Genomic DNA, 17,008 nt, shown 5'->3' with positions numbered 1-17,008 from the left:
ATATACTGTGTGACCTACATATGCTGCAATATGTAGGTGAGCATGGTGAAAGTATATAGTTAAAATGATCTGAAACTGATAGTGCTCTAAACCCTCTGGAGATCTTTCAGATATCCTCGAGTCAAACCAACCAGTGACATTCCAGGGTTTGTAAACTGGGGCTAAGGGTTGTACACAGAGACAGCTCTCTGTGCCTCATTAGTCATGCTCCAGACCCCTTCATTACTTCCCTCCCTAGGAGACACTGGAGGCTCACAAATGTAACAAAGAAGCATAAACCCAGCCAGTCTTCACTCCTAAATGCCACTTAATTATCTCTCCTGGACAGGAAGTACTGAATAAGGGCCAGGTTGCTGACCCATATGGGTAACTGTCCCTCCAATTCTTCACACTGCTTCTCCTCTCTGGTGTATCCCCGCCCTTCCACGAAGAAGGGCCCCCAAGGAACTGGAGCTGCTATACCACATCTGTCCTTGGGACATTCCAGCAACCTGACAGCCTTGGCCACCTCCTGTTCCAGCCTTTCATTACTTTTGTAGTAATTTTGGTATACTCTAGTCAGGATTGGATGTATTAGATGAAATGTAAGGATCTTGTTCAATCTGAAACACTCATCACCCCCTTTCCCTCCTTTTTTTTTTTACTTAAACATTTTTATGATAATTTATTTATTTATTATTTATTTATGATAGTCACAGAGAGAGAGAGGCAGAGAGGCAGAGACACAGGCAGAGGGAGGAGCAGGCTCCATGCACCGGGAGCCCGACGTGGGACTCGATCCCGGGTCTCCAGGATCGCGCCCTGGGCCAAAGGCAGGCGCCAAACCGCTGCGCCACCCAGGGATCCCCTCATTTTTATGATAATTTAGATGGAAGTTGTTTGTCAGTTAATATTGGTTCCAGTCCTTCAAACTGTTCATATCTGCTTTATAACATTCACTGTACTAATCCTTCAGGTTGGGTTGGGGGTGGTGGTGACAGTTCAGTTATGTCCTCAAGATAAAGTCTTGCTTTATGGCTTGCTCCCTACCTCCTGCCCACCTGTTCATGAAGGCTGTTAACACGGAGCTCAGAGTTCCTGCTCTCAGATTCCCTGGGTTCCTTCAGGCTGAGCCATTACCTTCCAGGAGACCCTGGGGGGCATCATACTGCCTACAGTGAGTGTTTACATTCAATAATGTGATAGCCAGAGCCCCTGGTTTCCCTGGTCTAGGGGACAGAGCATCAGGCTTGAAGACAGATAACCCCTGCTGAATGATCTGGTTCCAACACTTATGGCCTTGTGTCAGATCTGCAGAGACTCTCTAGTGGATTATTATGAAGATAAATGAGACCTGAAGACCTTTTCTTGGCTGGGCATGGGAGATGAAGGTTGGAGAGGCACAGAGGATAGGGCAGTGGTGCCCATCTAAGCAGGACAGCAGGGATGGGTGATGTGGTCTGCTGTGCCTTTCTCAGCCTGGGTGAAAAGCTAGGCTGGGTCCTGAGCTCACCTCTCCCTTGGGAGTTGTGACCGCAGTCCGGCGGGGGTCGATGTCCTCGTTGATGCTGGACAGGAAGTTCTGAGAGATGCGGAGGGCATCTTGCAGCAGTGGGTAGTCTGGGTGGTCCACTGGAGTGTGTTTCAGCAGGTCCTGGGAAGGGATGGGGTGGTGAGTCGGGGGCAGTAGTTCTGGGGCTCAACGAGAAGACAGTAGGGACTCAATCTTCACCAAAGGAATTCCAAGGTGGGGCATTAAGGGACCCAAGTTCCAATCTGGTCATGCCTGTAAAATCTGAGCTAAAAATGAGGGTCAGAGAAGCAGGGGTGGGGGCAGGGGTGCCCCTTTATTACTACTGCAGTCATTACTCTTCCCTTGGGCAGAGCAAGACAGGTGGAGTCTCATCTCCCCAAGAAGCTGGGAAAAACACCCCTCTACCCACCCCACAGCTGCTCCCAGGACCCTGGAGACCATTAGGCAAGGGGTGGGGAGGCAGGAAGTGCCTGCCTCTATGACACATTTGGCCAAATGTCAAGCTTAGTAGCCAAGCTATACTTGGGCCCTGGCCCCAGTGGTGTGGTCACCACAGGCCAGGTGGGTAGTCAGGGTCTCGCTGTCCAGCTCCCCACATGGGCTGCTCTCAGTGACTCCAGTGCCCACCACCCAAGGCTCATCTCCCACTAAACTTCTAACCCCTCTCTAGCCATTCAGGGGGCTGACACTTACATGTAGGACCAGGGTGCTCCTGGTGACACGGTCAATGGGCTTGTAGAGCAGAGCTGTGGGCAAAGGTGGGGAGAAGGGCACAGGACAGATGAAATATGGGGAGCAGCTTGACACCTTAGAGATGAGCCTTATCCCTCCACCCGCCTCATGGACACCCACGGGGAGGAAGTCAGAGCTCCATTCTTTCCCATGGTGGGCCAGACCAGTGCCAACAGTCAGACATTTTAGCCCTGGAAACCCAGGTCCCCTCCCACCTGCCTCATCATGTCTCCTATCAGATGTGACCTCTTGAAGGGCCATCTCTCAGGATATCCTTGTCTGACCAGGCTCAGAATGGATGAAGATGTTCCTCTGTACCCCTAAGCCTGCATCATATGGCTATCCCTAGCCTTGCCCCACAGAGCTCTAGTGCATCTCGGACACACCCAGCACCTCAGAACACAGGGAGGAGACAAGATATTTTTCCAGGGAAGGCAGCTCCCCCACACCAACCATTCTGATACTCCTCTGGTCCAAGGCCTGGCATCACCAACCAGCTGGACATGGCAGGCTTTGCTTTGACCCACACGGCTGGTCTCATCTCCAGGAGATTAGCCTCTGTGTCATCAAACTCCCCAACAAAGGCCTAAGACAGGCTGAGGGCCAGGGAGGCAGGCCAGCCCTTCGCACAAAGGCTCTGCTCTCAAGCAAGTGGCAGCTGAGACAGCAAAGATTTCCTGAAGGAATTCAGATGGGGCCTCTGGGGGTGCTGAAGGGGCTGGGGAAAAGAGTTCAGACTCAGTGTGGGGCATTCCCCACAGCCCCTGGCCAACCAGGACACCAAATGAGGATTGCTGGGATTCAGTAGGGACAGGTGGAGGCAGCAGCTGGCTGACCACACTTCCCAGCAGAACTTCCTGCAAGCAGCTGTGGCTTGCCCCTCCCTACATAGGTGGTTCAGCCTGAGTCCTAAACCTGGATGTCACTGTCCATGGGGTCATGACCTCTGCTCTCCTGCCACAAGGGCAGGAAGGGGTGGGATGCTGGTTATGACAGTGCCAGAGCCACCATTCATGCCCTAGCCAGTCTCCAAACCAAAGGGTTCCCTGGAACCCTGGACAGAAATACCCCACGCATCACTAGGCAGACGCTATGGGGAGCTATCTGCTGGCTGTGGAGAAGATACAGTCTCGGTATGCCATGAGCCTTATCTGCAGTTTTGGCTTGGCTGCCCCTGAAAGAAACAGCTGCCTGTCCCCCTCTCCCCACCTCATCAACTAAATCCCAGGCTCTGCTAGTTGGAACCTGGGTATCAGCATTTTTAAAAAAGTTCCTTTGCAGATTTTGATATGTAGCCATGGTTGAAAACCACTCTTTATGCAAACACACTTCCCGTGACTTATCTGTAGCCCCCTCTTAACTTAGCAGTTGCTAGAGACCCTCCTCATGGTCTATGGGAGCTAAGACCAGCAGGACCAGCCTTAGGGTATCCTGGGTTGGTGGAGCCCAGTTCCCAGCCCAGGTGGGGAGACTCCGTACTGACACTAGAGTACCCACCTGTGGCTCAGATCATCTTCAGGGTGAAATAACACCCGAGAACCCCAAAGGCCCAAGAGAAAGTGCAAGTTCAGCAGATAGCTGCCAGGGTGGGCCCTGGAGTTCCAGCCCGGGGAAAGCTGATACTGCCATGTCAGCTCTGTCCCTCTCTCAGGTCCCAGGAGGAAGAGGTTTCTGACTAAGCTCAGAGATCTAAACAAATGGTGGCTTGGGTTTCAGAGGGGTTATTAATATGCCTGCAGTTGCCTCGAATCTACCTGATTGGGGATATGCAATGACTGCCCAGGTTGGGGGAGAAGATAGGAGGAAAGGTGGGAGGAACGCCCTGGGGCCACAGTCAGATATGGAGGGAAGAAGGGGAGGAAGAACCACCCCAATGTTCTGTTTGCGCTCCCCAGGGCCCCTGTGCACTGGCTTCCCCTGGCAATGCAGGGGACCCCACACTTCCCCCCCTCATCTGTTCCATGGCTCTCCCAGGCCCAGCTGCTTCCCCTACCCTCCCTTCTCCTCACCATGCCATTCCTGTTCTTGAGATAGACACCACTTACCAAGTTACAATGCCTGACTCCCCACCTCCTCCAGGGAGCCTTCCCTGACTCAAAAGTGAGCACTTTTGCAGACCACACCCACAGTGCCTAAAAGACTGCTGATGTGAGCAAACTGGCCTCTCTGTAGTTTGCTGGGTACTTACTGTGTCTAGTGGCACTATCTTATATGCACTATTTCCTTTGATTAAAAAGAGAAGCCATTATCACTAGCCCCATTTACAGGTGAGGAAATCTCTCTAAGGCACAGAGAAGTTATGTGACTTGCTCACAATGACAAGGTGCCAATGGTAGCTGGGTTTTGAATGCAGGTCTACCCATGCTCCTAACTTTGAGTTCTTTGGTACAGGAGAGTAGCATCTGTAAAAGCTCAGTGACCCTTAGGAGGATCCTTGGAAAGATTCACCAGGAAGGAGTGGGTAAGCTTGTCTCTTTTGTTACCAAGGTGAGTCCCCTCCTGGGGGGCAGGGGCTGGATCACACATGACTTCCCCAGCATCTGGCACAGAGATCTGCAGGGTGGATGCTCAGCAAATAACCATTAAGCCAGAGTGAGCCCCAAGTGTAGAATCTCCCCCGGGGCGCCCCAGAAGCAGCTTCCCTTGGAAGGGCTGAGAAGATCCTAAATAGTGTGGTTGGGAAGGGCTCATTCTCTCCTCCCTCCCCACTTTGAAGCTGACTTCAAAGACAGCATCTCAGGAACCAAAGAAACACTGAACTCCAGGTCCAGGTCTGTATCACTAAGACTAAACTCCCTTTTGGGGAGGGAAGAGGAAGCCAAGGACCAATCCCATTTCATTTTTAAGGTGGCAGAGTTGAGATCTGACCTACTCCTAGGCCAGCATTTCTCTTTTGATCTTCAAACAGGCCAATTTCAAGTCCATCTCTCCTCCTGACCCCAGCCTGTCAGAATCTGAGCCAGCAGGTGGGGCACAGGGCTGCTTCTGGCCAGTGACTAGAGATCCCATAACTGTCCTGCTGCGGCAGCTGGAGAGGGGCGGCCCAGGGGTTCCTCCAACCAGAGCGATCCTCGGCCCAGGACAGCCTGAGAAGGTGAGTGGACAATAGCCCCCCTGAGCACGGTGGCCTCTGAGAAAGAGCCTAAGAAACCTCATCATTTCTCCTCCAGCAAACTGCCACCCCCCTCTGTTCAGCCTTCGCCAAGGAGCTCCAGGTTACCACGGAGATGTGAAGGCAAAGTGACTGAGAGGGTGCAGACAAAACGCCTGGTAAGAGGGAAGAAGGTCCTAAAACCAGCCACCTGCCACTCCAACACACTGTGGGGCCCAGGGCAGCTGGCCTAGAGGCAACACTTGACCCCTACCCCTGCCAAAGGCAGCCTGGATCATCCCTAAAGCACTTCTTGCCTCAGCAGGTAGGGTCCACTTCTAGACACCTCCTTGCCTAGGCCTGCTTCGGCCGGGGCTGAGCAAGCACCGGCTGACGGCACATGCCTGTCCCAGGACCCCCTTGCTGAAGAAGCTGCCCAGAGACTGCTCTGGGTCCCTTCCACTGACCGGTGAGTACATGACCTTCACAGAGCAGCGGCCTGCCACGCCCCCCTCTCCCACCAGCATGCACCAAGCACCAGAACCTTAGCTTGAGGGTCTCCATTAGCTAGAAACACCCTCTGAGAACAACCCAGTTCTCTCCTGCTCTCCCAACCGTGGCCCTGTTCTCCCATCACCACAGTTCTGAGGAGAGAATGTTGTGAAGGCAGCATGTGCACTCGGAGCACACAATACCCTAGCGGCTCAACCTCTTCTTTTCTCTCCCCGAAACAAAGAAACTCCCAACTTGTCCCTGTAGCAGGAGCTGGAGCCCCCCCTGGGCAGAGGCACTGCTGCCCAGACCAGATGCCACTGTTTGGCGGCCCCTGCTGACCCCCCCTCCAGCCCCAGGGCTGCCACACCTGCAGGCACAGCGCTGTCACTTTCTCTCCTTAACAGCATCTCCAGGAAGTTGCCTACTCCCTCCTAAGCCACGCCACAATTCCCCCATTCCCCATTCCCCAATCCCCCTGCCCCCCATTTCCAAGCCACCCTGCCCAGGGATGGCTCCAGACTTCAACTCCAGGCTGGATGCTGGCCAAAACAGGGGTAAACACAGATCCAGCCGCTTGCACCCCCCTTCCCTGCTGCCCCCCCAACCTCACCAGCCACAAATAAGCCCACTCCAGCCAACCCCAGAGGTGGGAAGCTACACCACCTTCCGTGAGAGGGGGGCCTGGGTTACCATAGGTGCAGTTACAGCAGAAGCGAATGATGAGAAGAATTTCCATGGCAGCCTCCGTCCCAGCGGCAGGAGCTTGCGGCCATCGCTCGGAGGCTCCCATCAGCAGCCTGGCCACTCAGCCACCTTGTCGGCTGCTGCTGCACAGCCTGAATCTAGCAGCCGCTTCAGAGTGCTCCTCTCGCAAGGGGGAGGGGCGCAGAGGGGAGGTGCGTGGAGAGACGGGAGGGGGGAGGAGGAGGGGAGGAGGGGAGAGAGCTGCCTGCTGGCATCCTAAGGAGGAGCACGTTTGTAGCTGGCTGGCTGCCGAGGGACAGAGGCTGGATTCCTCGCGTCTGTGCACCACACACACACACACACACACACACACACACACACACACACACTTACACTCACGTGCACATGCTCACACAAGCAGGGCACTATAGTCCACAGAAACCAGACAAAGGAAGGTGACTGTTACCCAACCCGGTCCCCAGAGTACCTTCCATAGTGACTGATGTGTGGCTGTCCTTGGAGTCCTTGGGACCTTTCACTTTGAGTTCCTGCCAAACAGAGGGGAGGAATCACTACATGGCCTGCCCTCTGAGCCTCCCCATCCCCCTGATGTGGACAGAGCAGCAAGAAGTGCTCTGAAACCCAGAGTGCAGATAGGAGGACAAATTCCAAAGCACAGGTCTCTCCCTGACTTATGAGCTCGACTTCCTGTGCCACACTCATGATCTCCAGGAGCCTGTGGAGTACTGAAGCTGGGTGCAGGCAAGAAAGAGGGTTCTGGGTGCCAGAGAGGTCTTTAACATTGGTGGTCTTCAGACATACCCCCTAAAGCCCCTCCCTGGTGACTCTGAGGGCCTTCCAGAAAGGGGCCAAGAGCTGGATCCCCCAGCAGCAGCCACTATTTACAGGTCTGTCCGCATCAGCCTGGGGTACCTGGGATTTGAGAGGACAAACAGCAGATGTACCTGCACCTTAGGGCATGAGCAGCCCTGGGGATAAGGGGTAAGGGGTTGTGCCCATCTGCACAGGGGCAAGCTGGGAGGCAGTGCACCCAGGGCAGACTGAGCTCCACAGGGCAGTCTCACCTGTATCTTACCACACCGAGAGGGTTTCACTCAGCCCCCAACCCTACCTGCCACTCCCCACACCATGGGTGCTAGCATCAGGGAGGAAATTGCAAGCAATGAAGAGGCAATACCCCTCCTTGGACCCTAAGCAAAGTGACCTGGTATGAGTGCTGGAAAGAAACTAGGGATGGCTGACCTGATCCTCTTCTCTCTGCCTTTAGAGAGAGGTTCCAGCTCTAGCCCTTGGCCACAGACCACGATGGCCTGCAACTGGAGCTGTCATGCAATCCTCACTTGCAGGCACCTCCAAGTGGGATGTCAGAAGGGAGGCCAGGGTGAGGTGAGGCCAAGGTCAGGAACCCAGGTGATGTTGCCTGCTCTGCCTGGAAGGGAGGTGAGGAAGGCCCAGGCAGTGGGAGCTCCACATTTCCTACTCCTGCCTCAAGCTGTTTCTCAACAGAAAAAAACCCTAGGGACGGAACATGGGTGTGGGGTGGGGAGAAGGGGGTTACTCAGCTCCTCAGGTCTGTGTCTCTGGCTGGTGACTGGATTCCCTGCTTCAGGAAATTTGTCTCCATGCCCATCACCCACCCCAGTGTAGCCTAGAGGTAGGAAATTGCTCCACTGCAGAGAAGGGCCCTAATTGCAGTAATTAAGTGGAAGTGCCAGTAGGAAGCGCCAGCATGAGCACATGAGTCAGGGTGAGAAGCCACCTGGCAGCAGGCCAAGGGGATGGCAGGCTTCCAGAAGGACTTGGGGAGGAGTGCAGGGGTTCCTGCTGACCCAAGGGGCAGTTGGCCTAGGCTAAGAGGAGGCTGACCACTCTGCTCCCCTGAGCAGCTAATCAGGCATATCCAGTTTGTTCCCAGGAAGGGCTGGGAGCAAGGAAGGGAAGCACCATTTCTCTAGCCTTGTGACTCCACAGACAGGGACTTCCCTACCCAACTCTGTCCTCCTAGGCAGAGGGTGACTCACTTGCTGGCTGGGTCTGGGAGAAGAAACTAAGCTTAGCTCCCCGTTTCCATCTCTGATAGATGTGTTTAACTGTGGAAAGGAAGCATCAGCAAGCCCAATGTGGCTACAGATCCAAGTCCAGATTTTTCCAATCTGCCTTTTACTTATAATCAGGCTGGTATTTTCATCTCCATCTGTCCAACTCTTATGTGCCTTTCAGCTGATTCCAAGCTGGAGTATAACCCATAACCCCAGGAGTCTCACAAACACAATCCCGTATCTCACCAACTTTTCTAGCATCAGAGCGGATATGGGAATGCAAAAGGTCCAAGGAGGCCTGTAAGGCAGAATTTCCAAAACTGCAGAAGGAGCTCGCCCTCCCTAGAACCAGAGGTTCTCTTGATCCAAGCTTGGAGCTGGGGCTGTGAGGCCAACAGCTTCGGGGGTGGGATGCTTACAGAGATTCTTTTGACCAAAGAGGTAGGTGGGCTGTGCTCCTGAAGGATATTAGAGCTCCTCCCTGCCACTAGCATCTTTGCCCTGCTTCCTTCCAGAGTGTGGAAGGAAGGCTTGGCTGCAGCGGCAGGGGCTAGTGCTGCTTCTCCACACAAAGGGCCTCAGTCCTCTCTCTGTCGGGGGGGACTGCAAAGCTCTTAAGAGACCACCATCACCTAAGAAGTTTGTTAAAAATATAGACTCCTGGGTCCCACCCGGAACTCTCCGAATTAAATCTTGAGGGAAGGTATCTGAAGATCTGCATTTTTAAACAGTGCCCCTGGTGGTTCTTATCAAGCAAGTTTGGGATGAGCTGAATAATCCAGATACCTCATTTGATGGGAAAGGAAATAAGGCCAAGAGAAGGAAAGTGACTTGCCCAAGGTCACCACAGTGCATGAGAATACTGCTTTTTTTTCCCTTTTTTGTCTCCTCTGTTTTAATAAGAGTAACTTAAATAGAATAACAAAATCAAACAAATCATTACTCTCTAAGTGTTACCCTCAGGGGAACTGTTTTCCTAACTGGCAACAGGCCAGAAGACTGGAAGGCTCCAAGTTGTCAGGGGCTGTGCAGGGAGCTGCCGACCACCTCAGAGATCTTCTGGAATTGGTTGTTGGACTGGCTGCACTTCTCAGCTGTCTCCAGAGCGACTTTATAGTTATCCACAAATGCTTTGTACACGCCAAGCTGGCTGGCCTGCAGGGAGAAGAGGAGAGAGGGAGGAGGGCAGTGGGATGGGAGACAGGATTAATGAATGGATGAAAGCGTAAACAGGGCTCCTGGAGCTCCCTTAGCACTCAGAACCTCTAACTTTGCTCCAAAGGGCTATGTGCGAACAGAGGGGAAAGGCTGGATACACATACTACAGTATCCCTTTGAACTTGACAGTTTCCATGGAAACCAGCTCAGCCAATAAGGTTAAGGAGAGGGCACTGGGGGGTTAGGGGAGAGCAGGGCAGGGCCTTTGTTGGCACGTGAGAAATTCAACAGCATTTGGCTTTATTTAGCATCATAAAGGTCTCTCAGGGTTTGAAGCCCCTTAATGCTTCACGTGTCTTCATTTCATATTCTGGAATTAGCTGGAGCTGGGAGGGCAAGCACGGCCAGGTCTGTACCCCATTCCCCATGCTGAGTGTAAGGCACAGCATTTAAAGGTGCAGTTCCAGGGTGCCTGGCCAGCTCAGTCAGTGGAGCATGCAACTCTTGATCTTGGAGTTGTGGGTTTGAGGCCCATGTTGGGTGTAGATTACTTTTTAAAAAATGGTGTGGTCCCCACTTTCCTTGGGCTCTCTTGGTCCCTGTCCTCATATCCTCTGCCTCTTAGGGAACCAGAGACTTGACCTGCCTCAGTATACATTTGCCTGTCCTTCTGGACCTAACACAAAAGCTCTCAACTACTTAACAACCACACAAAACCTCATCTCTGGGAGGCAGAACAGACACCATCACCCCTTTCTGCAAATGGGGAAACCAAGGCTCATGAATTCAGTTCCTCAAATATTTATGGAAAGTCTTCTCTGTGCTTTGCATATATATTTCCTCTTGGGAGAGTAAAGGGTGGAAATGTGAATTAAGACCATGAGATACTATTTCATCCCCATCAATCTGGCCAAGATTTAAAAGTCTAATGATATCAAGGGTTGGCAAGAATGAGGGAGGAGGGAGGATTAGAGCTTTTATAGACTGCTCATGGGGGGTGTTAGTACTGTTATTTGGACAGTAATTTGTCAATAACTGATAAAGCTGAAAATATGCACAGCTCGGCCTACTACTTAGCAAATCCACTTCTACATACAAACCTCAGAGCTCTGCTGTCCAGTACAGGAGTCAATCACTACTTGCGTCCAGTGAGCACCTGAAATGTGGCTAGTCCAAATTGAGATTTGGTGTAAGTGTCTGCGTGGACATAATATATAAATATATGTATTATATATTATATATATTATAAATATATTATATATATATTTTAAGAAGGGGTGGAGGGGCAGAGGGAGAGAGAGAATCTTAAGCAGGCTCCACACCCAGAGCAGAGCCTGATAAGGGGGCTCAATCTCACAACACTGAGATCATGACCTGAGCCAAAATCAAAAGACGCTTAACCGACAGAGCCACCTAGGCTCCCCAAGATGTGCTCTAAGTATAAAATACACACTGGATTTCAAAGGCTTAGATACAGTATAAAAGAGAATGTAAATTATCTTATCAATTTTTAAATATTGATTACATGTTGAAATGAAAATATTCTGGATCTACTGGGCTTAATACATTTTCTTTTATAAAAATAAAATTTATTTTTTCTTTTTTAAAAAAGATTTTATTTATTTATTCATGAGAGACATACAGTGGGGCAGAGACATAGGCAGAGGGAGAAGAGGGCTCCATGCAGGAAGCCCGATGTGGGACTAGATCCTGGGACTCGGGGATCATGCCCTGACCCAAAGACAGATGCTCAACCACTGAGCCACCAAGGCGTCCCATAAAATATATTCTTAAAACTAATTTCATGTGTTTATTTTTACTTTTAAGTATAGGGCTATTAGAAAATTTAGAATTATATTTGTGGCTTACACTATATTTCTACTGGAAGCACCATTTTAGAGAAACTTGTACATGTGTACCCGAGGAAATGTGAGCAAGGGTAATCACTGCTTCATCCTTCCTCCTGTGGAAAGGCTGGTAACAAATGCTCACAAACAGGAGAATCCATACACACACTACAGTTAAAATGAATGAACTAGATCTGTGTGTAGTAACACTGACAACTTCTCAAACAAATGTAGATGGAATTGCAAAATATATAAAACATATACATTTTAAAAGTACATGTAATAGAGTAAGAAGATACAGATATATAATAAAAATACAAACCACAGCCCAGAAGGCAACACACCAAATTCGTTCCTGTAGCTGCTTCCAGGCTGAGCAGAAGGGCAAGGGGAAGGGAAAGAGGGACTTCATCTATAATGCTTTGCTTGTTTTCTTTCTTTCTTTCTTTTTAAATTTTATTTATTTATGATAGTCATCAGAGAGAGAGAGAGAGAGAGAGAGAGAGAGACAGAGACATAGACAGAGGCAGAGGCAGAAGCAGGCTCCAGGCAGGGAGCCCGACATGGGATTCGATCCCGGGTCTCCAGGATCGCGCCCTGGGCCAAAGGCAGGCGCTAAACCGCTGCGCCACCCAGGGATCCCAATGCTTTGTTTTCTTGATTAAAAAGTCTTTCTGCCCATAACACCTGGGTGGCTCAGAGGTTGAGTGCCTGCCTTTGGCCCAGGGCATGTTCCTGGAGTCCCTGGATTGAGTCCCACATCAGGCTCCCTGTGGGGAGCCTGCTTCTCCCACTGCCTGTGTCTCTGCCTTCTCTCTCTCTCATGAATAAATAAATAAAAATCTTAAAAAAATATATTAAAAGTCTTTCTGCCTATCTTCAGAGTTAACATCTGTTAATTCTGAGATGAATGCACAGTTGTTGGCTACATTTATTCTCTAGAATTTCTTTTTTTTTAAATTTTTATTTATTTATGATAGTCACACAGAGAGAGAGAGAGGTAGAGACACAGGCAGAGGAAGAAGCAGGCTCCATGCACCGGGAGCCCGACGTGGGATTCGATTCCAGGTCTCTAGGATCGCGCCCTGGGCCAAAGGCAGGCGCCAAACCGCTGCGCCACCCAGGGATCCCTATTCTCTAGAATTTCTGATTTAAATATTTTGCAGTGAAGTAGCAAGGAGGTTCAGCTGCTATGGGACTTCCTCCTGGGATCCCACCAAGGTGCTGGGGAAAGTGGGCTGCCCCTGAGACCCACCCTGTACCACTCTGCTTTCTGCAGAATCCTTGTGCTTCTCCAGATCCCAAAGAGGTGGGGCAGGTGGAAGGTGGCAGGAAGTTGGCAGGTGGGGGGGCCAGGAGAGCCAGAGGGAAAAATGAGAACTGGAAGCCAAGGCCAGAGTCCTGTGCATCTCAACCCCAGACAGGCCAAACTTTGCAAAAAAGAAAAATCTTGGGGGAAGTGCAGGAAGGGATGAATTCAATTCCTTTTCCAGGGGGAGTACTGGCCCATCAGTGTCCCAAACTACAGGGAAGGTGCTAGACAGCTGCTTCCTAAACCAAAGTAAAAATCATTGCTTTCCTTCTCTCAGGTATGTGCTCTCTCCTCATCCCCCTGGCTGCCCAGGTTGGAACACTATCCTCCCATCCCATGGCCTAAAGGAGTAGCAGGGGCTGAGTCAGAGCAAAGCCACCTGGGCAGAAGGGCTGCATACAGGGGTCACTGACCATCCCTGGCACTGCCATCTCCACCATGTACCCCCATCTGTAGAACCTAAAAAGCCTGGCCTGCAGGGCCATTAACTGGGAAGTAGAGGTTGCTTAGAAACAGCAGCTTAGCACTGGGGTGATCTCATAAAACAAATAGCAGAGATGCTAATTCCCTTCTCAGTAATGGAGACCAGCTGAAAATAAACTACCTCCAGATGCCTGGACTGCCCGGCTCTACCCCAGCTCTCCCAAGCCTGCAGCTCCAGGGGCCGCAGATAGCAGTTCATAATGCCGGGGGAGGGAAGGAGGGTAGCAAATTCATGACCCAGGCCTGTGGAGCTGGACCAGAATGGGGAACCCTGGTGACAGCAGCATCGGAGTATCAAAGAGAAGCTGGGACAGCCCCCAAAACCCCCCTGGTTTGCTCGCTTTGTCCTCCTGAGGGCCAAGGACAGGCTGTCCCCCAAGTCAATCAGCTCAGGCTCCTGGGACCAGGCCCGGAGTGATGACTGGGTACTCACTGTCCCTGAACGGGGGCAAGCACTCTGGGGTGCTGGAACCAAGAGTGTGGGGTCCCCTGCAATACTTCTGGGGTACCTCTTGCTAAGAATAACAAAGACGATGGTGGTGACAGTAGTGATAGTAAAAACAATAATGCTAATGGCCAACTATTGAGTATTTACTAATTTACTTTGTTCGGGGCCCTGTTCCAAGTACTTTTAAGGTAGTAACTGACTTAGTCCTCACAACAATTCAATGAGGTAAATACTATTATTACCCTCTCTTTTACAGATGAGGAAGCTAAGTCACAGAGATTGCACCCACAGGTTTCATCTGTGGCAGAGCCAGGATTCAATGTGAGCTGTGGATGGGATGCCTGGATGGTGTAGTCAGGTCAGCATTTGACTCTTGCTTTTAGCTCAGGCCATGATCTCAGGGTTTTGGGATCAAACCCTGCTTTAAGTTCAAACGGGCTCCACGCTCAGCACTTCAAGCCCCACACTGGGCTCCCCATTCAGCGCAGTCTGCTTGGGAGTCTCTCTCCCTCTGCCCAACTCACCCCCCCCTCACTGTGTGTGTGCATGCGTGCTCTCTCACTCTCAAATAAATAAATAAATCTTAAAACAAAAACAAAAACAAAAACAAAAAACAAAGTCGGCTGTGGCTCTAGAAGCTATGTTTGTTCTTATAACACTGCTGGCCTCTCAGGAGACAGACCTCAGACCCCGTAATGTTCCCATCAATGCTCTTCCCAGTTCTCCCTTGTGACAGAGGTCAAGGTCATGGTGCACTCACTCAATCATGTATTGAATACTGGACTGGTTCTGGGGTCTACTGATGAAGAAAATATAATCTGTTCTCCCAGAGCTTATGGTTTTAGGGAGACAGGCAGTTACTATGTTCACTGAGGGGATAAGCATGGGGCTGCATTCAAAGGTTGTTGGGGGAAGGCTTCTCCAAGGAGGTCACTTCTAAGCTGGGAGCAGTTAGGGAAGGACATTTCAGGCAGCTAGAGCTGCAAGAAAAGAGAGGTCAAGAGTGTCTGCTGCAGGAACTGAAAATAGAAAGTTCAGTGTCAGGCAGCATAAGGATAGGGGAGGCAATAGCCAGAGGCCAGGGTGGACAGAGGCCAGCATGCAAAGGGTCTCATAAGCCATTTCTCTGAGCCTGGAATTTATCCAACAGGCAAGGGGAAGCCACTGAAGGGATCTAAATAGGGGAGAAGAGAGGTGTGGTCAGTTGTTCAGATAACTCTCTGCTGCTGCTAGGTAGAGGTGGGAGGCTCACAGGGAGGCAGGCTTGAAGGCAGGAGCAGCTCCTGAGGTGAGGGCCCTGGACAGGCGGGGAGAGGTAGGTGGCAGTGAGCATCCTCTGGAAGTAGGGATGGGGGAAAGGGATGGGACAAGGGAGGTGACAAGGACTAGTCCAAGGGAGTTGTGGATGGATGAGGAATGGGATGATGGCAGCACCCACCGAGAAAGAGGCAGGAAGAGCAAAGAACTTCTGAGACAGTGAGTTCCATTCTGAACATGCTGTGAGCTTGAAGCCCTAGGAGTATCCAAGCAAGAGTCTTCTCTAGTATAAGGGAAGTATAGGCCTGCCCATTCAACCAGTTGCACCACTGCAGAGGAGGTAAGGGAGAGGCACTGCTCCCTGCCCACCACCCTTCACACCCAGGGAACAAACACCATGGACTGGCAGTCTCCTTGCTGTCCCCTGGGCAGGCCGAAGTTATGGGCAGGGAAAGATTGGGATCAGGGAAGAGTGGGGTTGGGGACATTGTGGGTCTGCCTAGGGGTCTTCAAGGGGATACACCCAGAGACAGTCTCAGAGAGGGTGTCACAGAAGCCTTAGGAACTGGAAGACCTCCGAAAGCCTTTCCCAACACTATGTCTGCACATTCATTCTACCTCCTTGTACCTTTTCCCTCACCTGTAATGGTGGGTGGACTGAGCTCTTCGTGATTTCTGCTCCAGGGTCCTCAGGAGAGGATCGTTTGCTGACCTGTCTCCAGCCTGACTGCTTCATTTCAGGGGCAGCACTGCAGTATGGCAAATGCCCACAGTGTTCCAAGAGAACAATCCCTGCCTGCCCATCTGGCACATGCCCCTCTGTCAGCTGAGGGACAGGCGACCTGAAATCCAGCAGCTGAGCCTTCATTCCAGCCCTGGAGCCCCCCTTTGAGAGATAATCAGTGTCCTCCCAGGAGCACCTCTGCATGTGGCCTCTCACATCCGTAGAAGTACTTTAGGGCTTCACTTTAGTGAGAAGCCAGGAGTTGAGACACTAGGCCCTGGTACCAACAGAGCAGAAGCCCAGGTTTTCCTCCAGGACTCAGAAATAACCCAGGCCTTCAAGGAGGCCAAGAGGACTGGGGAAGACTAGATGTCCCCCAACACCAGCAGCTCCACTGAGGTACCAGATAAGGACCCTCCCTCAGTGGAAGACTCACCAGCTTCTGGAAGAGGTGGCCCATGGTGACCTGGCTGTCCCACTGCTGCACCTTAGGGCAGAGGTTGTCATAGAACTCCTTGTGGATCTCATAGATGTCCTGGATCTTGTAGAAGATGGTCTCGATCTGTTGGATGGTGAGCACAGGCTGGGAGGTGGTGGCTGTGGCCTTCAGGGGTTTCATGGGCTGGGAATGAGGAGGAAGAGAGAGAGAGAAGGTTAGAGGCAATAAACCAAATGGTCAGAAGGCCCAGGGCATGGAGTAGGCCTTCCTGCAGCTGGAGTTGTGCCTAGTCAAGGCCACGGAGGGTAGGGCACCTGAAGTGTGGGTTGTAGCAAGTAGCTGGTGTCATAGGCACCAACAAGCCATGACCCACTGCAAGGGGTCAGTGGGGGGTGGACCCTGACAGCCAGGGCCTGGTCTAGCAGCCCTCCCAGGCCCAAGGGTCAATGCCAGGACACATTTCCCCCATGCCCTTGGCTCCCGAGGGAGTCCCTGGCTCCTAGCTTATACTGGATTCACTTATTGGTGTAACAGGGTCCATGCCTTTCTTCCACAATGGCCTCAGACTCTGAGTTATAAGCTCTCTTGTCCCACGTCAGTGGAAGGGAGAACTCAAGCCCTTAGCTATTTCCTTCCAAGAAACAAAATATGGCTCTAGAATTTGAGGGTAGAGTCTCAAAGAGACCCAAAACCAATCTCAGCTGCACTGACATTTCAAGTTCCCTTCATTTAGTATATAGGGAGCAAGCAGATGGCACACATAAC

The 17,008-nt window shown here is 51.5% G+C and overlaps 1 protein-coding gene across 3 annotated transcripts in view; it reads right to left on the bottom strand.

The window, feature by feature from the left end:
* The window catches only part of ABR (ABR activator of RhoGEF and GTPase), a 187,692-nt gene that overhangs the window by 49,450 nt on the left and 121,234 nt on the right, over window positions 1-17,008 (bottom strand). For all 3 annotated transcript variants that reach the window (XM_055318262.1, XM_055318234.1, XM_055318244.1), the window contains 5 exons: window positions 16,241-16,426; window positions 9,623-9,730; window positions 7,003-7,063; window positions 2,207-2,259; window positions 1,493-1,633 (listed from right to left, as the gene is read on the bottom strand). In XM_055318262.1, the coding sequence (XP_055174237.1) occupies window positions 1,493-1,633; window positions 2,207-2,259; window positions 7,003-7,063; window positions 9,623-9,730; window positions 16,241-16,426 (549 nt within the window). The remainder of the gene's footprint in view (window positions 1-1,492; window positions 1,634-2,206; window positions 2,260-7,002; window positions 7,064-9,622; window positions 9,731-16,240; window positions 16,427-17,008) is intronic.

Source organism: Nyctereutes procyonoides, unplaced genomic scaffold (genome assembly GCF_905146905.1).
Source record: "Nyctereutes procyonoides isolate TBG_1078 unplaced genomic scaffold, NYPRO_anot_genome, whole genome shotgun sequence".
Taxonomy (NCBI): domain Eukaryota; kingdom Metazoa; phylum Chordata; class Mammalia; order Carnivora; family Canidae; genus Nyctereutes; species Nyctereutes procyonoides.
Note: the sequence above shows the minus strand (reverse complement) of the source record. Positions and strands in the feature narration are given on the sequence as shown.